Source organism: Mauremys mutica, chromosome 14, assembly GCF_020497125.1.
Source record: "Mauremys mutica isolate MM-2020 ecotype Southern chromosome 14, ASM2049712v1, whole genome shotgun sequence".
Taxonomy (NCBI): domain Eukaryota; kingdom Metazoa; phylum Chordata; order Testudines; family Geoemydidae; genus Mauremys; species Mauremys mutica.
The window spans coordinates 13,634,169-13,655,661 of NC_059085.1; the positions used below are offsets into that span (position 1 = coordinate 13,634,169).

Here is a 21,493-nt window from a genome sequence, read left to right on the forward strand (position 1 = left end):
CCACCTAGCAGCAGGGTTACCAATTTTGGTTTGTCATATGTCTTGAGGTTCATCACGTGACAATCTTCAATTAAAGATTAATCTTTAATTCCTGGAGACTCCATGGCATTCTTAGAAGATTGGCAACCCTAACCAATAGATTGGGGCTCTATAGTGTTAGGTGTTGTACAAACACAGGGACAGTCCCTGCCCAGATAGGTGAGAAAAGGAGTATAATCCCTATTTTAGAGATGGGGATTACAGGCTTGTCTAGGGTCACTCAGGAAGTCTGTGGTGGAGTAAGGAATGTAACCACCTAGAGCTCCATGGTCCAAACTCTGTGCTTTAGCCACAAGACTCTGCATTCTGCCATCTGGAGCTCAGTTAAAAAAAATATCCCTTTTTGTTAAATACACCAAGTGACTGCTCTACAGGGACTGTCCCCAGCACTACGGCTTGCAGTAGTGTCTGCTGGAGCTGCTTGAATTGTGTTGCAATAAATTGTGGGGAATAAATTTCTATCTGTGCATTTGTTCATTATTTACATGCCGAGTCTGTGAACAAGCTTCACCCTACGGGCTGCCTTGTGAATCTTTCCTCTCCAACAGCTGTTCCAGAACGCCTGAGCAAGTGCTGTTTAAGAAAGCTATGGGGAAGCTCTCCCTTCATTGCTGGCTCAGGGTAAGCTAGCTTGCTGATAGATGAGAGGCTGAAGTCATCTCTTGATCCAAGCTATCTGCGTTCAGCTCCCTGCTCAGCCCTACCAGCTCAGACAACCCCGACACACCGCTGCCTAGGCTGATAAGTCATCCTCTCCCACAGCTCAGATCCATTCACTCAGTGGACACCTCTGGGCTCAGGATACACCTGAACAAATCATCCAGGCTCAGAACCATCCTCCTGTTCTACTAGGCACTCACCACTATCAGGCTCAGAACCCCCCTCCTCCCCCCCCCGCTTTTCTCCAGAAAAGGAGAAAGGATTACAGGTACCCTTATACTGCATGGGACTAGCGCCACTGAAGCCTGTATATTCCCTCCTCTGGCTTTCTGGGCTGCAGGGTAGAAGACCCCAAGTACCCACTGGTTGTGCTGGAGCCTCGGACAGAAGCTAGCACAGCCCTTCCCCCAGCAGTTGTACACCCTGCATTACAGCAATTACAGGGAAAGGTTTAGCCACATTCACTAACTAACGACCAGCTGTAGATCTTGATATTTTTGCAGTACAGGCTCAAGCCAGGTGTAAGTGAGCACATTTCCTTTCCACCAGGAAAGCAGAGACACTCTGAGGTAATGAGCTGTTCCTTGCCTACCAATCTTCCACCTAGAAAATGGAGGTCACTGTCAAGTGGTGTGGTGAGCACAGGCTAAGTCTGAGGCATTGCTGGTGTAACACACTTTAACCTCTCCCCTAGAGTCTAGATTTCCAGTAAAATTCCCAACAGGAAATATCTGCTCAGAGAGCAACACCTTTCTTACTGGAAAGAAAGATCACAGAATTCTGACTGCACCCACTGCCAATTACATTTCAAGTTCCTGCTCCTAAGCAGAGTTTGAGTCAGACCTTCGGAATCCCAAACGGTCTCCAAAAGAAACACGTCCCAGAGAATCTAACTTTCTGTGCAAGCCCAGATAAGTAATACAAGACCCACACCCATGGACAGGACAGTACTTGTAGCATTACTAGTAACCTCACTGAAAGAATGTCTGAGCATGCTGTACTTAGAAAATTACAGCACAGAACATGTCTATGGGAAACTACATACCAACTGCAGGTGGTTACCACATTGTTCTTTGGAAGAGCACATGGGCTGTCTTATTCTGTCTGGTAGGTGGGAGACAACACAAAGCAAGATAAGGACTGAGATGGTAGAAATGTATAATGCATTAAATATGGTAATTCCTTAATCCACACTTTCCTATTGTGCAGCTCTCAGGAGCCTGAGTAATGTGCAACACAAAACGGATTGTGGTAAAAATATGAAGCTAATTAATTACCCCAGTGAAGTCCCCTACAAAGGACGGGGAAAGAACCAGGCCATTGATGTGGCTTAGATGGTCTTTTGTATTCCCTGCATGGATTATTCTGAAACCCAGAAAAATGATCATAACAAGGATTTAGCATATTAAGGTGCAGTAGACAGTTCCACATCGATGTACAAGCTGTGCGCTCAGTTGTGTTTCTGAGTTTTGGGAGTGGGGCACTTGCTCAACAACAGAAGAATGCAGTTTATATGTCCTAAATGGAGATTAGGATAAACTTTGCCTGAGTCATAGAATATCAGGGTTGGAAGGGACCTCAGAATTTCATCTAGTCCAACCCCCTGCTCAAAGCAGGACCAACCCCCAGACAGATTTTTGCCCCAAATCCCTAAATGGCCCCCTCAAGGATTGAGCTTACAACCCTGGGTTTAGCAGGCCAATGCTCAAATCCCTCCCCCCATATATTCATTAAGAGGAAAATGACTACTTGTAGAACCCCTATCTTCCAAACTATCTGAGAGTTAGGACTCTAAACAGACTTAAAGGTGTCTTGGGGCTGAAAGGGTTAAATATCCTTGAGAAATTTCATTCATGTCCTGTGCCCCCTCACGAAGTGCCTGAAGTTAAAAGCAAGAGGCCTGCTGTTCTATAGCTAGAAGATTTGATGTAGTTTATGAAGATCTTTCACAGTAGATCCAGCTTAGTCATCTTGACTGCTAACTATAGCCACTGTGCACAGTTCACAATTCTCTATGAAACATCTCAAGCCTCATGATCTTGGGTGCTGCATGAAAGACCTCAACAGCCCTGTTTTCCAGAGCTGGGTGCTCCTGAAACTTGGGCCTCTATGAGCTAGGCAATGAAGGATTGACATGGTACAGGTCTTGTATGGGCTCTCCATGCCTGGGTGAATTTCACAGATGTCCAGACATAATTGTCTAAATGTTTGAGATGCTTAAGGGAAGTGTTCCTTCATCTGTTTTGATGAAACCTTATCAGCCTCTCCTCCCTAAAAACTCTCTCCCCATTTCACACGAGAAAAGTTAAGGCCCTAAACTGGGTCTTGAGAGATTCTGGATTCAGTTCCCAGCGGTGCCACACTCTCCCTGTGTAATGGTGGCCAAGTTACTTAGCCCAGATTTTGAAAGGTATTTAGGCAATTCTGTGCTCAGCGTGGGACTGCCTAGTTGATTTAGGAGGCTAAGTCTCATTTTCAAAAAGGAGTTAAGCGCTTAGAAGCCTAAATCCCTTTTGGAAAAAATCAGCCTTATTCTTTCCATGCCTCAGGTTCCCATACCCCTCAAGCCAGAAACTGTTCTGCAAATATCTTACTGACAGTACACTTTGGGGATATGCTTACAGAATGGTTAAGCAAGCCTAAAGTACAAATACATGGCTTCCCAAACAAACAGCCACACCTTGACAGGACAGGAGTTAACTACCTGTAGCAGGGGCAGAAAGAAGAGGGGTCACTAGCGGTTCAGGTTTGAATACAACATGGTTTCTGTAAAGGGAAATCATGGTTTATTGATCTATTAGAGTTCTTTGAAGGAGTCAAACATGTGGACAAGGGGGATCCAGCAGACAACGTACTTAGATTTCCAGAAAGCCTTTGACAAGGTCCCTCATCAAAGCCTGTTATGTAAATTAAGCTGTCATGGGATAAGACAGAAGATCCTTTCATGGACTGAGAACTGGTTAAAAAGACAGGGAACAAAGAATAGGAATAAATGGTAAATTTTCAGAATGGAGAGGGGTAACTAGTGGTGTTCCCCAAGGGTCAGTCCTCGGACCAATGCTATTCAACTTATTCATAAATGATCTGGAGAAAGGGGTAAAAAGTGAGTGGCAAAGTTTGCAGATGATACTAAACTGCTAAAGATAGTTAAGACCAAAGAAGACTAAAGAGCTTCAAAAAGATCTCACAAAACGAAGTGATTGGGCAACAAAATGGCAAATGAAATTTGCCATGGATAAGTGTAAAGTAATGCACATTGGGAAAAATAACCCCAGCTATACATACAATATGATGGGGGCTAATTTAGCTACAACTAGTCAGGAAAAAGATCTTGGCATCATCATGGATAGTTCTCTGAAGATGTCCACGCAGTGTGTAGAGGCGGTCAAAAAAGCAAACAGGATGTTAGGAATCATTAAAAAAGGGATAGAGAATAAGACAGAGAATATCTTATTGCCCTTATATAAATCCATGGTACGCCCACATGTTGAATACTGCATACAGATGTCTTTTCATCTTAAAAAAAAAAAAAAAAAAGATATACTGGCCTTAGAAAAGGTTCAGAGAAGGGCAACTAAAATGATTAGGAGTTTGGAACAGATCCCATATGAGGAGAGATTAAAGAGGCTAAGACTTTTCAGCTTGGAAAAGAGGAGACTCTGAGGGGAATATGATAGAGGTATAAAATCATGAGTGATGTGGAAAAAGTGAATAAGGAAAACACGTTATTTACTTGTTCCCATAATATAAGAACTGGGGCCACCAAATGAAATTAATGGGCAGCAGGTTTAAAGCAAGAGGAAGTTCTTCACACAGCGTACAATCAACTTGTGGAACTCCTTGCCTGAGGAGGTTGTGAAGACTAGGACAACAACAGGGTTTAAAAGAGAACCGGATAAATTCCTGGAGGTTAAGTCCATTAATGCCTATTAGCCAGGATGGGTAAGGAATGGTGTCCCTAGCCTCTGTTTGTCAGAGGATGGAGATGGATGGCAGGAGAGAGAGATCACTTGATCATTACCTATTAGGTTCAATCCCTCTGGGGCAGCTGGCATTGGCCACTGTCAGTAGACAGGATACTGGGCTGTATGGACCTTTGGTGTGACCCAGTATGGCCATTCTTATGTAAATCATTCTCTGGGGGTTTCTTGCCAGTGTTCAGGACTTCATTTCCTTCATGCACTTTCCAAGGAATTAACTCTAAGACAAAAACAAATAAGTGCAGTCCACACGGGGTAGCTCTTGCATTTCCTCAGTACCAGCTGGGAGCTAACATGTAGCTGAGCCCAAACAGACTGAGCATCTTAGTAGGCTGCACAACTGGGTGTCCCAGTCAGTAACAGAGCCTGTAGAGAGGTTAGGCCTAAACTGGCTGTCCCACCTTGTATGCTCCCAGCTGGTAACGGGGAAACACAAGAGCTATCTTGTGTGGATTTAACTTGTTTTTCATATTAGACTTAATTGCTTGGAAAACTGCACAAAGAAAATTAAGCTGGTAATGCCTCTGTCTGGGAATGAGCTCCTGAAACTCAGGCCATTGGCTTGGAGGTGTCACATAGGGACACCATGGAGACTAGGTGTGGACAGGGAGTGCTTCAAGGTCTCCTTTAGAACATGCCAAGACCTGTACCCCCTATCAAGCACTTTTATAATGCGTTTGGTTTTTATTAAAAACCTAACTAGCGGCCTTCGAACCATGCAGAATCCTGAAGCTTTGACTCACTTAGTAGCCATATGGGGTCCATTTACAAACACACACCCCTTGATACCAATGAGATTTCAAGGTACAGATGAGAAAGCATGACACTTGCTGTGCTGCTCCAGCTTCATTCTCTCTTCCCTCTTCTGAAGAGCTTGTTATCTGTGCTTCACTGCACTTGAAGGTTCCACAGACTGTTATTAAGAAGAAGCCAGCACTTGTGATAAACTTATGTAACTGTTGGCTCAATATCAGATACACAGTAAATATTACCCATTCTGGGTGATTAAATTAGGGAACGCCCTAAAATATACAGTTTGATAAGATGCAGTCACATGAAGCTCATATTGGAGCCTTCCACAATAGATAAAGAATGTTATGACTTCTTTTTTAAAACAATGCATTGCCACACAGACTTCCTGTGACCTTGGGTGAGTCATTCAGTCTGTTCCCCAACAATGGGTCTGGTCTACCTACCCTCCAGGGATGTGGTGAGCACAGACCAGTATCTGAGCGCTCAATCTTTACAGTGATAGCAGGGCCAGATAAATACATTAAAAAAATTCTTTTAAAAGATAGAAGGTATGAGTTGCCCTACAGGGATAAAATAGCAAAATGTAGTTCAGTTTCTCTATCTAGAACAGGCTGCTACAAGTGTAGTGATTCCAGGATTGGTACAGGGAGCTCTAGTCATCTACTGCACTGAAAAGGCTTACATTACAACTAAAGTTAAGGATACCAAAATTAGAGCTAAAGATTGTTGTGACTGCCAGGCCTACAAAATGTACCTCCTATTGTAAGCTCAAATGTAAAAAGGGAGTGAAAGTTCATAAGATGTTACAATAACCTACAATTTTTAACTACTTGGAAATTAACACTGAAAAACCATGTTGAGTTATTTTTCCTGATAACCAAATATTATAAACAAGTGCAAGACAAGCAGACAAAGAAGCTGGATTAGTCCAAACAAAAAAGGACTTGTTGATATAATTCAAGGACTGTTGAAATTATGCTTGGTAAAAACAGAAGAGGTGGAACCAGAAGCTAACAGGCTAAAACTGGAGTGATGAATATTAGATGTAATTGGTGGACAAGAGAGGGATTAACATCACCCACTTTCCCCCTTTTGGGGTTTCTTAAAGGGACTGAGGGGAAAGAAAAAAAAACCAAAACACACACACACACTTCAGTTCTCTTCCTTCTGTCCCACCCTGCATCCCAGTTCATCTCATCTCATCCCTTGATGTGCCAGCACTGCAATTCATCTAAAGAACTTTCTTCCTGAGAGGAAGGCTGGCTCGCTCTCCTGGTTTTTCATCAGATCCTGAAGTAAATCATCCTGCATTCATCCACATCTGTTTCATTTACGGAGAAAGGGTCCAACCAGATGATGGTCCCGACCAGAACACAATTAACCTGGCTTGCAGCAGCAGCCGTCATGGTCGAGTTGCCAGCCAGTGCATCTGCTTGGAACTAATCTGTGGTCCAGATGTTCCCAAAACATCAACAAAAGCCATATTTCAACCATCTTTTCTATCCTGTCTATCCTCCACCTTGCGTCTGGCGGTTTGTTAGAAACAGGATAAGTGAATTCCTTTCACAACAGGACAGAGTAAAATTAAGCTTTTCCTTTCACCAAAGAAAGGCTGCTCTGAAAAGAAGACTGATATTTTGACTCCAAAAAGACCTTTGATAAGGCCTGACTGAGTTTGTTTTTATAATCAGTTTCAATACAAATACTTATTTTACTTTCTTGTTCTTATATTCAATCAATAAACTTGCAAATTGAATGAATGCTTTTGAGCATTTGCCAAGTAACCAAGGGCTCTATTTAAAAGTAACTCCACACTGGCCTACCAGTGTTTAACGTTGGTCAGAGAGTTTATAAACACCCTAAATCTTTGGGCCTTTAAGATCAATACCCATACAACAGGATTAAAACCAAGTAGGTGCTAGGAGTCTACAACTCCCATTAAGGTTAAGAGTTGCAGGAGCTCTGTAACAGCTGGGGTCAGGTTGATGTTGACCAATTCTTCTTCAGGTAGCATTAAAAGCTGCCTGCCACTCCCTTGGAGTGACGGTTTTACACGGACCAGATGGCAGGGACCAGTGGGGGGGGAGAGAGAGAGAGAGAGAGAGAGACACACGTACACACACACAGGTGGATAAATAGCCCAAGGAATGTCCTCTTTCTGCAAAGAGGAAGAACCAAGTCATTGCCACTAAGAACCTCACTTCTATAGCCCTTCTATTGCACCTCAGGTCTGACCTGGAGGACCCAGCTGAGGACAGAAGCTGCTAACTCCATGTCCAGTCAGTTCTTGGCCCTGGGTACCTAACGGTGCATGGTGTTGGTGACTTAGATGTGAGCGTGTTGGACACCAGTCTCCAGCAGCTTTTGGAGCAACTGCTTCCAGCTGCCATAGGTCTGGGCTGAATTAGTACTGGTGATACACTACTTAACCGTTTGCCAGTGTATTATCCACACAAGAGCCCTAACAGTTCCAGAGGGAACTATAATTTAGGAAGAGCTGGGAAAACTTGATTGCATAAATGAATCTTATGCACACTTCTCCCCCCAGAAGCAAGTTATGATCCTTTGGCTTCCTCCACCCATTTTCTTGCAGGTTGAAAGGGGGTCCCATTCTTAGACGGGCTGTTTGTTAAAGCCAATACGTTCCATAATTAATGCAAACATAAAATTCATCTCCCAAATAAGCTGGTGCCTGCTTACTCCCATTTTAATGCTTAATGAGCTAGCTTGGCTTGTAGTCAGGTTTCCTGTAAGGCAAAGCAGCATAGGCCTTATAGTCAGTAGAATTCCTGAGGGAAGGGGAGGTTAAAAGCTCTCATAAAAAGGGAAAGTATTTGAGTGGGGATTACAGTGAGTGATCCAGATAGGCTGTGAGGAGAACTTGGATATCTGTGTGTGGGGATTATTGAATGAATACTACTTACCATTAAAGAGCCAGGGATTGTGGTAAGCCATGTTTGAAGGCTGAAAGCCCAAGTCCCCTAGGCTACAGCTGTGGGAGGGATAAGTGATCAGAACATCCTGGGGAACTGAGCCTTTTCAGTTCTCCTCCATAGATCTGTTTAGACAACCCCCGAATTTGTATAATTAAGACCTGACATGAGGTTATCATACCAAACAAACCACATTCCCTTGCAAACCAGTAAATAGAGAACATGCAGTCTAGCTTGGGATAGCCATGCTCCAGGAGGGGAAACAATATAGGGCAAACAGTCCATTCATTGATTTAAATTTGGGCATTATGTTAACTCCAGCCATGTCAAAGCTCCAATAGCCTAACATGAACACAATTAGCATGAAGCACAGAATAGTTTTGAAAGGCAATTAAAAAAAAAAAAAACCACCACACACCCCACCCCAGTAGCCTCTTCATTTGAGGCCTCAGAACATACACTTGGTAGAAGTGAGAATAAAGGATTGACTTCAGTAGGTCTCCTTTACAATCCACATTTTGCTGGGACAATCCCGGTTTACTGTGCTAGTCCCCACAAGCAATGTGCTTATGAAATAGGAGGGTCACTATGAACAATAAGAAAGCAGTTTAAAAACAAAAATATATGTTATCTGCCTTCCTTGAAAAATAATGGTCTCCATAAGGAAATATTCCCTTCCCTTTGTATTCTCTCCCGTTTTTACCAACATCCAACTGTGTTCTTAATTGACGTGAAGTAACAATCTCAAGATGACTTCATATTGTTTGAAAATAAGATGTAGAATATAATTTTGCAAAGGCACTTCATCTCCCACTCCTAGGTAGCGAGAAACGACTTCCCCAGAAACACTGGGAAATAGTGTTACATATTAAAAATGCTTTAGTGTTAATTCTTTGACCTCAGGTGGTATTATTCATATTACTGTAGCACCTGGGAGCCCTAGTCAGAGACCAGGACTCCATTGTGTGAGGTGCTGCACAAACAGAACAAAAATGATCTGGATAGTGATTTCAGTGGCTGCTCGCCTTGTGTAATTGTATGCAACAGAAAGGAGCAAGCTGCAGCATAAGGTCAGTTTGTCTATGAATTTAGGGCCAATCTTGCATCCCTTAATCAAACAAGTAATCCCCTTAATGTTTGGTTATTCCCACAGTCCTTATCACCATAGTATTAAATGCCAGTGGGACTGCACACATGAAAGGCTGCAGAATTAGTGCTTCAATTTCTCCATAACCAACATGCCTTTTGTTGGCAAAAGTCGTGCTAAAGAGGCAAAGAATCTCATTGGAAATGGAGCCTGGGAACAAGTAGATTCTAAATTATTTTAATCTGCATGTTTTTGATTAGCCAAATGTGTTCTAATTCTCTGACCAGGTCATATCCAGACCACTTTGCCAATAGATGAGATTTGGATTTTTAATTGGCTACATTCTCAATTCGCAGAATTTTGACATCTCTTCTTACAATCTAATCTTCAAAGACCTGATTCTCTATATTTATGGAGTATTTCTATTTACAGGAGCACAGACTCATTTAACCTCCTTGGGACAGGAGGTTTATAAAATGCCATGCACATGTAACTCTGCCCAGGTGGTACAGCAATAGTTAGCCAACTCTCAGCCCACCTTCCAAACCACAATAAAGGAGAAAAACAAAACCAAAGTCATGGCAAGGTGACATTTCAGGAACATCTAAGGCAGTCTCTATAGTACAGAGATTATACCAGCGTAGCTAGCCCGGCATAACCCCCTTCGCATAGACACAGCCTATGCTGACAGAGAGGGGGAGGAGGGTTCCATTGTTGCGGAACACCACCGCCCTGAAAGAAGTAAAGCTTCGTCTACACTTAAGTTAGGTTAACAGAGTTACATTGGTCAGGGGCGAAAAGGGGAGAGAACAGGAAAAAAAATGCTTCTGTCAACATAGACATCTTTGATTGGGGAGGTATTGTTCCTACACCAATGGGAAACCCCTCTCCATCAGTGTAGGCTGCACCTACACTACAGGAGTATGCTGGCATAGCTATGCCAGCAGTGTCCACAGTGCGCACATACTCTTAGCTACATCAACAGCATCTTCCATCAGCATAGCTGCATCTACACTGGGGTTTAGGCCAGGGGGTGCTGTTTTTCACACCCCCGACATAACTACATTGACCTAACCTTTAGGTACAGGCAAAACCTGGGAACACTGAAGAGACACTGCTTTGAGGAAAGCAGCATGTAGATGACCAGGATCGTATATAAAAGAATGAGTAACAGATGGAGTGCATGCCAAAAGGATGAGAGAGAGACCAGGCTCAACCGATAGACCTCTGTTCTATACCTCATTTGTAAAAGAAGTACCCCCTTGAGTCAATGTCCTGCAAGACGACAGGAGTGTAAACCTGTCCTTCCACATCTCCCACCGTGCAGTATTTTGAAGCCTGGCAAATGCCACCATGTAAAGAGATCCATTAGCAGTATGTTAAAGTGGAAGAGAAATAGAGACAGAACTCAGTAAGTGGATCTTATCCTAAAGTGCTCATTCCCCTGAAGAGGCAAAGTCACTCCTACAATTCTCTTATTGCCATAGTACAGGTAGAGTTGTCCTTCTTCCTCTTAAGCCAGTTTTCATTTATGCCTCTTAAAACAGGGAGAGACTCCTCCTCCCTCATAAAATGCCCTATGGTCTAGGGAAAGGTGCAAGGGGCAGAGATCCTGGATATGAGTGCAACTGTCCCAGGGGGAAAAGTAACCTACAGGGCTTACCGGTACTGCTGGAGTCCTGAGGGGGGCGTGGCCTCAAGATTTAAAGGCCCTGGGGCACCGGCTGTGGCTGGGAGACCCAGAGCCTTTAAATCAACCAGAGGCTCCCAGCTGCAGAGGTGGCTGGGAGCCCTCAGGGGCAAATTAAAGGGCCCGGGGCTCTGGCCACCAGGGGAAACCCCAAGCTTTGCGTGGCTGTGGCAGGGATTTAGAGGGCCCAGAGCTTCTGACGCTGAGGGAGCCCTTTAAATCCTGGCCCCAGCCCAGCCGCCAGAGCCGCGGCTGGGATTCAAAGGGCTCTGGGCTGCTCGCAGCCACGGGGAGCCGCAGGCAGCCTAGAGCCCTTTCAGTCCCCGCTGTGGAAGTCGATGCAGTCCAGCACAGGGTACTGGCTCTTGCTGGTACGCCGGACTGGACCACTTTCACCTCTGAACTCTCCACTGTTTATATCTCTGGGTATGTCAGAGCCCTTGTTTGAGAGCAAAGCCACGTGCTCTCCAATCTTAGAAAGCAGGGAGACAAGTAATCATCCCATTTCACAAATAAGCTGCCTGAGAAGCTGCATCAGGTCACTTCTGGCAGACCTGGGAACAGAATCCAGATCTCTAACATGGCAGACTAAAGACTCTCCCCCTGCCTATTATATGTAGTTGGATTATCCTGTCTAACCACAAGCCACACTTCCCTCCAGAGCCAGGAAGAGAACCCAGCAATCCTGGTCCCCAACATTCTCCTGATGTGTAGAAAATAGCTGTCTAACCTACTGGGAGATTCCCCACCCCCATGCTGTTCACCTAGGGAAGGAGCTGCTCCTTTAGCTCATGAAGTAGAAGCCTGTTGGGTGTGAAGGTCCCGGGTTCTGCCCCTGCTCATAGGGGTGAGGAATGGTCCCTAGAGCTGCACATAAAAAGATACATTTCCTCTAGTGTTCCTTATACAAGGAGTTTGATTGAACACACAAACCTTTACAATAGGTTTTATAGTTGGGGCGGGGGTGGAGATGATCTGTCAGTTTATAGAGTGATATACAGCAAAATTCCAGGTGTTGCAGATTTTGGTCATTTGTTACAAAACACACACTTTAAGCTACACTGATAAGACCGCTAGCTGGATGCTAGTCTTAGGGCTTACCTGTGTCAGGAAATGGAAAACCGAGACCAGTGCTTCCAGTGGGCTTTACAGCATCCATGTGGTTTAGGGGAAGACCTAGGGAAGGAAAAGAGAGACTAGAAAGGGCCAAAACAAATAGTTTCCAGGTCAGGTCAGGTCGCAACCGTTTGCTTTAGATGCATTTTATGTGCACAACTTAAAGCACCTGAATTTAGCAAAGCAGATTCCTCAGAAAACACTGGCTTTTGGTCTTTGCTTCCCCAGCCCCCCTGCACAGGGACTCCCCAGGAAAAGGGGTGCACAGTGGGGCAGGGATATGGCATGCTTATGGAAGGGAGCAGAGCATGCGAGAGGCCTATGGTTCAGAGAGCTCTGCTGGGGCATCCAGTGCTAAAGGAGGAGGCCAGTGATTGTGCGCTAAAGATGCTACTTGAGATCAGAGCAAGGTTTGATGACACTTAATACGCTAGCCCGGAGTCTCCACTAGTGCTGTCCCCAGGGAAGCTGGGACAGTGGTTGATGTTTCAGAAAATTGCAAACATAGGCCAGGCCAGGATCTTTCCAGGTTGACAAAGCTAAATATCTAAGATAACAGCAGACAAACACCTACCATGCCCCTTGGACCTCTTCTGCATCAAAGCTGGAAGGAAGAAAGAATTAGGGCTCACATCTGTCTGGAGGTGCCTAGCCTATTGAAGCACTTCAAGACCTAACTTTTGGGTTACACATAGGTAGGCCCCTACCAAATTCTCGGCCATGAAAAACACATCACAGACCATGAAATCTGGTCTTTTATGTGCTTTCACCCTATACTATACAGATTTTACAGGGAGACCAGCATTTCTCAAATGGGGTCCTGACCCAAAAGGGAGTTGCAGGGGGTCACAAGGTTATTTTAGGGGGGTTGCAGTATTGCCACCCTTACTTCTGCACTGACGTCAGAGCTGGGCAACCAGAGGGTGATGGCTGTTGGCCAGGTGTCCAGCTCTGAAGGCAGCTCCCCACCAGCAGCAGCACAGAGCTACGGGTAGCAATACCATACCATGTCACCCTTACTTCTGTGATGTCTGCAGAGCTGGGCACTCGGTCAGCAGCCACCACTCTCTGGCCACCCAGCTGTGAAGGCAGCAGCGCAGAAGTAAGGGCGGCAAAGCCGTACCACGGCATCCTTGCTTCTGCGCTGGTGCTGGCTCTGCCTTCAGAGCTAGGCTCCCAGCCAACAGCCGCCACTCTCCAGATGCCCAGCTCTGAAGGCAGCAGCACCATCAGCAGCAGCAGCACAGAAGTAAATATAGCAGCTGTGCAACACCCCCCTCTACAATAACCTTGCAAACCCCCCCCCACACACACACTCTCTTTTGGGTAAGGACCCCTACAATTACACCACCGTGAAATTTCAGATTTAAATAGCTGAAATCATGACATTTACCATTTTTAAAACCCTATTACTGTGAAATTGACCAAAATGGACTCTGAATTTGGACCCAACATATAGGATCCCATAATACTGAAGATTTTAATTAAATGCTTTCGGCTTTCCTTCTTGATAGTGCAGGTATTATGGGCCAAATGGCTACAGTCCTAGAACAGTTACTGGCTAGACAGCCCTGTTTCTCCAAGCCTTGAGCTGTGCATACCCCTGGTGATGGCAAGGCTGAAGAGGGTACGAAGGTCTCCTGTCACAGGAGCAGCCCACATCCACAAAGCCCTGCACCATGAACTCTCTTCAACCCTATCTTATACACAATTATGGAGAGGGGTGGCTATAGCTGGGTTTGAGCACAAATGGGCCTTTCACTTTCCCTCCTGAAATTCAGCACCCGCAAAGCCAGCTACCCTGCCCAGTCCCAGTACGGGGGCAGTGCCAGGTACCCTGCCCAGTGGCAGGAGTCACCTGCCTACACACACAAGCCAGCTGGCAACAAGCAGGAGGGGGAGGAAGAGACGGTGGAATTGCCACCAACTTTCCATTCTTCTATCTCTGCAAAGGCAGAACTCTCCTTTGACTTGGCAAAATTTCTACCTCACACTTCAAGGGCAGAGAGTCTCTCCCTTGTCCTATGTTCTACACCAACATTTTCTCGGAGTCACTAGGATTATTTTCCTTTTTCACCAGGCCTCTTTTCTAGGGATGGGGTCTAAACAGAATGGGACCGAGATGGGCGACTTCATCCTAGTCTCCCTCCTTGTGACTATCGCGCACACACACACACGCACCGCAACTCCTGCATGGTCTCCTCACAAGGGGCCACAGAGCAGACTAGCAGGCCTGCCACAGGTCAGCACTGAGCTGTACTGACGGAGCTAGCCCCTCTGTCTGCACAGGGAAGAACCACAGCTGGCCCAGGCCAGAGGACTTGGTCTCACAGGCACCAGCTACTTCACCACAGTGGAGACTTCTGGGCCTAGGCTAAAGCCCGAGTTCTAGGACCCTCACAGGGTCCCATGGTCCCAGCTCCCACCGCAGCGCAGACCTCGACACAGCCCCGCAGCCCGAGCCCACGTCGGCCGGCACAGGCTAGCTACAGGTTTTTCTTTGCTGCATAGACATACTTCCAGCTAACACAATGCACACTGGCCCTGCCCCTGCTTTAAATCAGAGCCATTTTGAATCTCTCCCCAGGCCATGTTTCAATGGGCAATAGAAGCAAATGGATGTCCTTGCATGGTTGGGCAGAAGGCACTCAATACCTTACAGGATCATCCCCTCACTAAAGGGAAAGAAGGGCAGATTAGGCACAAAATAGCAGGGGGCAGTAGCTGTGAAATTCCTTATATAAAGTCCCAGCTTGAGAGCACCACCTGCTACTGCCTCCACCCATGCTTAACCCAGAACCTCACCTGGCAGCCTAGCTGTAGCACAGGACTGCTAGTCAAAGCAGTGCTGGATGGAGTAACACCCTCAGGTAGGTCACAGAAAAGACCGGCTTCTGACAGGCCCAGTCACAAATACAACAGGGCCTTCCCCCTACCCAAGTAGGGGTCGTTTTAAAAGGAAGAGACCCACTTTACCTTTTAACTCTCTTCCTCACAAACCTCCTCCTGCCCCCTTTTATAGTCTGCAGGGTGAGGGACACAGTAATTACTTCTCTGCAGCTGGCTCAGCCTTGATACTCTGCAAATCCCTACAGCTGTGGGAGGACAAACTATCCTCCATCTACCCAGAGGGGGAGAGTTAACTCCTTCCCTGCCAGCCTCTGGTGGGATGTGTTTTAGGTGATCTATTTTTAACTATTTTGTTAATGTTTCTATTGCTGACATACTTTACTGGAATAATAAAATAAACAAACCTATGCAGTGGCATAGTGTTAAGAGAAAGAGCTTTCAAATTACTCCACCTGAAAAAGGGATTCACACCAGCCTGTTAGTCCTCCTGAGAGAAGGTAAGAACCAGGGGAGGTGAACTACCTCACAAGGGGAAAAAAGACAATTGAAGGGTTCGGGAAAACTCACATTGTCCAAAGCAGCGACAGATCAACAGCACAACGTTAACACTCTCTGTATGCAGCACTTCTTCCATCCTGTGTCAGGGAAGAATGATAAGCACACTTCATACCAAAGTCCTAGCCTAAATAGCACACATGCTTCTCTTGTGGGTGCTTTCTTGCAAGTGTCTGTCTTTGCTATTAATTACCTGCTTCTTTACTTTTGCTACTTGTCGTTACGACAGCGTCTCAATTTTCAACTTACAGTCCTGTCTCATTGCCACAAACAAGACTTCTAGTGAATTCATTGAATTATACCCATGAAACAGGAGAGACTAAGACAGCACCACCCTTGAATATCCTGTAGTCCAGTGGAAAACCTGGGTTCAAGGCTCTGCTCACATCACACTGTGTGTGGATCTGAACTTGTGTCCCACATCCTGGCTAAGTGCTCCAGCTGTTGGGTATAAGTGCAGGGGTGGGTGGCAGGAGCATTACTGCTCCTTGAGAGTAAGGGTTTGCCTGACTCCAGGAGAGGGGTCACAGATCTGAATCCTGAGTTGTGAGAAGCACCTTAATTCTCTCTGAGGGGCAGGGCAGCTTCCCCCTCAGCATGCTGGCTTTTGTGAGTCCCATCCTTTGGCCCCTGTCTCTCCCCATGCATCGTACAGGGAGCCTGGGTGCCTAACCTGGGACTGTTGATTTTAAAAGTTGGGTGTTGCAATGCTCCATCTTGCCACAAATATTTACATAGAACACTGTAGATTCAGTCTTTCCAGTTTACTGTCAGGAACTGTTAGGACCCTGATTCTCCTTCATGGCTTTCCCCCATTATACTCCAGCTGATGTAGAAGCTGCAGATAGTTCCTCAGCATGCAGGAAGCCACCCCAGCTGGTCTAAAGCGGGCATAGGAGCGCTATACCAGTCATTCACGCAGCTCCCAACATGGAGTCAAAGCTCTGGGTGGCAGCTTTGGGCCATAGAGCAGAGCAGTCTCAGGAGCTTCTCTTACACTGGGGACCAGGCAGACCTTGACTGTGCCCCGAGTTTGGGAGACGCAAAGCTGGCTCGGGAGGTGGGCTGCAGCACAGGACCTGGGAACACACGCTTTTGCTTTTTGGTGATTATGGGTTTCTTGTTCACTGTACAGTTAAAATCCTGTACACATCTGAGATTTAATTATCTGAAGGACAGATTACAGGATTTTCTTCATTGAAACCTGAACCATACTGCATGGATATAGTTCAACAGCTCAGTCCTGCAAGGCACTTTCAAACACTACCCTCCTCACTGAACAGTGGAGGACAGGGGTGGGCAAACTTTTGGGCCCGAGGACCACATCTGGATATAGAAATTGTATGGTGGGCCATGAATGCTCACAGAATTAGGGGTTGGGGTGAGGGCTCTGTGATGGGGCCAGAGATTAGTTCAGAGTGCGGGAGGGTGCTCCTGGCTGGGACCGAGAGGTTCGGAGGGCGGGAGGGGGTCAGGTGTGCAGACTCCAGGCAGCGCTTACCTCAAACAACTCCCAGAAGCAGCAGCATGTCCCCCCTGCAGCTCCTGCGTGGCCAGGCGGCTCTGCGCACTGCCCTGTCTGCTGGCGCTGCCCCTGCAGCTCCCATTGGTTGCGGTTCCCAGCCAATGGGAGCTGCGGGGACAGTGTGCAGCACCCCCTGGCTGCCCCTACATGTAGGAGCCTGAGGGGGGACATGCCGTTGCTCCCGGGAGTCATTCAGAGTGGGGCAATCCCCTGCTGGGCCGCTGGAGCGGGCCAAGCCTAGGACCCCACTCCCTGGCGGGAACTTGGGGGGCCGGATTAAAACATCTGGAGAGCCAGATGTGGCCCCCTGGTTGTAATTTGCCCATCTCTGGTGTAGTACATCAGAGTCCTTCATTTCAGCAGAGAGGCACTGACAGGGCCAGGGGCCAAATTTCTGTCTGTTGTAACGCTTGATTCTGAAGCCACTGACATGAGTAGTAACACTCCCCCTGACATCAGTGGGTGTAGGACTTAGGCCTGTGCTTGCCCACTGAACTCAATGGGAGTTGTACTCATGGAAGAGCAAGGCGAATTTAATCCAGAGTTAAAAATAAGACTCCAGAATTTTCTCTCTGAACTGAACCTCCTGCTTATATGTTCCATAAACTTTGGAAATTACTCTGTGCTCTGCTGTTGGAAAGGATGTATTGATGGTTGCCTTTGTCTTAGATGCATAGCGTGGGTATTAGGACTTGGACTTTCATTTAATGTTTTTTGGTTGAGCTTAAACTAATTTGCAGAATGGCTGATTAGGGATTTCTATTACCCAATGGCAACACTAAGGAGTTGTTTATAAACTGTCAATGGCTTTCCTAGCTGAAAGACATGTGGGCACATTGTTATTAACTCTGAAAACTATCTGTTCCTTCGAGACTTCCATTTGATTTAGAATTACGGTAATAAAGAACAACTAGTGTGATAATGCCAAAACATTGCAAATGAGCTTGCTGAGACTTTAGCTGTTCCGTAGCCTCATGAGAGAGAACAATTCTCCCAAGCTTGCCAATTTTCAGTTTCATTTTTCGTTTATTCCCGTTAAAGGGATTATTTAATATTGCTGTCCCTGTGTTTGCTCACTGGCTAAAACATACATCCTTCAAGGCAAAATGTTCAGTGGGCCTCCTTAACTATGACAGAAATTTGCAAATGCCTCCATTTTAAGGGCACGAGCCTCACATTTACAATGTAACATTTTGCATTTCCGTAGCCCCTTTCAGTGAGCTTTTTGAAACTGTCTTTTCTAGGCCCAGCTCATGTTCACCCTGCACTTTATTGAGCAAGGTTCCAAGGATCAGGTTATGAACTAGCCCCTGTATCAATCTGAATTATTTTCATTGACACTAGTGAAACGAGTCCAGATTTACGATGGCGTAAGTAAAACAAGCATCTGGTAAATTACCACCTGAGCTGCTAATGAATCCCGTTCCCTGAGGGCTCTAGCACTAGTACAAAAAATACTTTTCCTGCTTGGAACCAAGACACCCTAAAAAACCCAGCATGCATCCCCTCGGGAGCAATACAGGGATTTCCTCCTGCCCAAAGGATGATGGAGTAAATTGTCTCCTTCCAGGGCCCAGAATAACTATGAGGAAAAGACTCATGATATTGCCCGTTGCAGGAAGTGTTTGCTGGGGTAACAGGCCAGCAGAGAAAGCTCTGTGTCTTAAATAAGGGGCTACACTTACTGGTAGTCTCTGGGTGCTTTGCACTGCCCCAGTGATGTAAAACAGCCATAAACCTGGCTTAATTGCATGAAGCCAGGTTTACAGCAGACTTGTCACCAGAATGGCACAAAGCAGTGCCATGTCCTGTCGAGTCCCACTGAGTCTCACCTGGCCGGCGTTCCTCTAATGCAGGGGTCGGCAACCTTTCGGAAGTGCCGTGCCGAGTTTTCATTTATTCACTCTAATTTAAGGTTTCGCGTGCCAGTCATACATTTTAATGTTTTTAGAAGGGCTCTTTCTATAAGTCTATAATATATAACTAAACTATTGTTGTATGTAAAGTAAATAAGGTTTTTAAAATGTTTAAGAAGCTTCATTTAAAATTAAATTAAAATGCAGAGCCCCTGGACTGGTGGCCAGGACCTGGGCCGTGTGAGTGCCACTGGAAATCAGCACGCATGCCCCCTTCGGCACCCGTGCCATAGGTTGCCTACCCCTGCTCTAATGAAACAGCTGTGGGACTTGTTCTCTGCTCTGTCACACTGGTGCCAAATCAGTGGACTACTTCAAACTTTAGTGGTGTTACCCTGGTTTTTACATCTGTGTAGCTCCACTGAAGTAAATTGAATTACACTGAGTGCTCCAATGACATGGGAATCAAGCCTATGCTGTACGTTAAGTGGGATTATTTTTAAATTGATCTAAGGATTCATAGTCACGCAACTGATCTGATAGAAGCTTTCATACAGTATCAGGATAAAGTTGATCTGCTTATGTAGAGGCAGTTACTGCTTAGTAACTTTAGCCTCTTTTTATTTTTTTATTGACAATACATTTCCAGCTGATGTAGCAAATCACCTACCTGGGTAAACAGTTTAAATAACTGATACCGTCATCTTGTGGAGATGTGTAACTTCATGGCTGACAGGCAGCTGTTGATTGCAGAGCCTTGTCCACGCTCCCTTTGCACGTGCACTGTGCTGCTGAGGCCATTTAATGTTATGAATCATTTACAACCCATTGTGGAGTGTCTGTAAATCAGAACAACAACAATTCCCTGAAATTAATGGAACCATGCAGACGTGGGTTCAGAACAAATCAGGGAGGCAGCTTAACTCCTAGAAAGCTCTTATTTCTTGTATTGTGGTGAGTGACCCATGCTCATCATGTCCTCCTGCTAACCTTCCCTTTTGAGAGCCTTTTATATAATCCAGTTGGAGGTCGCTTACATCAGGATATTAGCATGCCCTGCATGTATGCTATGCTATGGGCCACCTTCTGCATTGATGGCCATATAACTTAAATGGAAGTCTCCTATCGTATCTGGCCCCAGTTAAAAAATAACATATAAAACTGATTCCGTGGTTGGGTCCACGTAAGTAATATTTGCTCCAGTAACAAGCAGGTTGATATTCTAGAGCCACTTTAAATAGGAGAGGGTGCCTGCTTTTAAAGACTATGGAAATACTGGTCGCCGTGATTGTATTAGTTCTGCAGATACCATAATGTATCTCAGGGTAGACGGGACAAGAGTCAAGAGCATGAACGTTAAGCCATTGAGCAGGGGGAGGTATTCCTAGTCAGCCAGTTTCAAAACTGTTTTTCAAACACCTATTTAAGCTCAGAAAGCCAAGGAAAACTTTAAAAACAGGATGTCTTTTGTTAAAGATGACACTCCTCAAGGAGTGAACACCCACAATAAATATGCTGCAACACCCCGTAGGTCCTCCACCAAAGTAAGGACCAGATGTGGCATTCCTGACACTTTTAAGCTAAAAATGTGTAGAATAACCTTTTAGGCCTAAGAGTAAGAGAAAAGTAAGAGAGGTTTTGCGCTTTTTTTGTATCTTACTTCGTTAGGGTAATAGAAATGGCCACTCTGGCTCTAAGGAGAGCTAGAGGGTAAGGAATAAGGGTAAGGAGATGTTGGTCCAAAATAACCAGCGTGAGATGCAGTTCCAGGCACACTGAGTGAGTCAGAGTTTTTGGAGAGGGCTGACTCTGAGTTCCTGTTAAAAGGATCATTTTAAGGTTGCTGGGATTTTATTGTATCAAGGTGTTAGGGCACCTGGAACCTTCAATAGGCATCTCTTCATTTAAATCAAGATAATGAATGTGAGAAACTTACTGAACGCCACTGCTCTGCAGTTTGGTAGTTGTTAGACTGGCCTGCAGGAGCCCCTGGTATTGCAGAGCATAATGAAGGGTGAGACCCAAGTTTTGAGTGTTGGAAGGGAGACGGACACTTAAAAACATCTCTTGCGAAATGGTCTGCAGAGTCAGATAGCTGGAGAACCCCTCGTGTAGTTTAATTTTGGACTTGAGGCTTCTGTACAGTACTTCCTAGAGAGGTTTTGTGGTGGGGGATACTTTGACATTTTGTTTTGTTCTGATTAGGAGCAAACCCCACAAACTTCCAAATTCTCCAGCAGGGAATGGAACCACAGAGTCATGGACCCTGGAAGCCCTGGGCTCCCTGGGTTAGCAGGTTGGCTGTCGTAGAGCTGGGCAGGCAAACCGGCAAGAAACCCTGCCTGGGGCCGTTGGACTGTCTGCAAAACATTCTGATTTTGCCAAATCGCAAACTCTGATGAAACAATGTTTCTCTACTGCTAAAAGACTACGCTTTGTTTCCTGGCCC

General features: G+C 45.7%; 1 protein-coding gene across 2 annotated transcripts in view; it reads right to left on the reverse strand.

Annotated features, from left to right (window-relative positions):
- The window catches only part of NECAB2 (N-terminal EF-hand calcium binding protein 2), a 365,795-nt gene extending 349,769 nt beyond the window's left edge, over window positions 1-16,026 (reverse strand). The window contains exons 1-3 of one of the 2 annotated variants that reach the window (XM_044987368.1): window positions 15,857-16,026; window positions 15,676-15,743; window positions 12,244-12,318 (exon numbers count right to left, since the gene is read on the reverse strand). In XM_044987368.1, coding sequence (XP_044843303.1) covers window positions 12,244-12,318; window positions 15,676-15,742 — 142 coding nt within the window. In that variant the 5' untranslated portion in view covers window position 15,743; window positions 15,857-16,026. Of the gene's footprint in view, window positions 1-12,243; window positions 12,319-15,063; window positions 15,259-15,675; window positions 15,744-15,856 lie in introns of those variants that run through there. The other variant, XM_044987369.1, reaches the window with a different exon arrangement.
- Window positions 16,027-21,493: the final 5,467 nt, after the last annotated feature.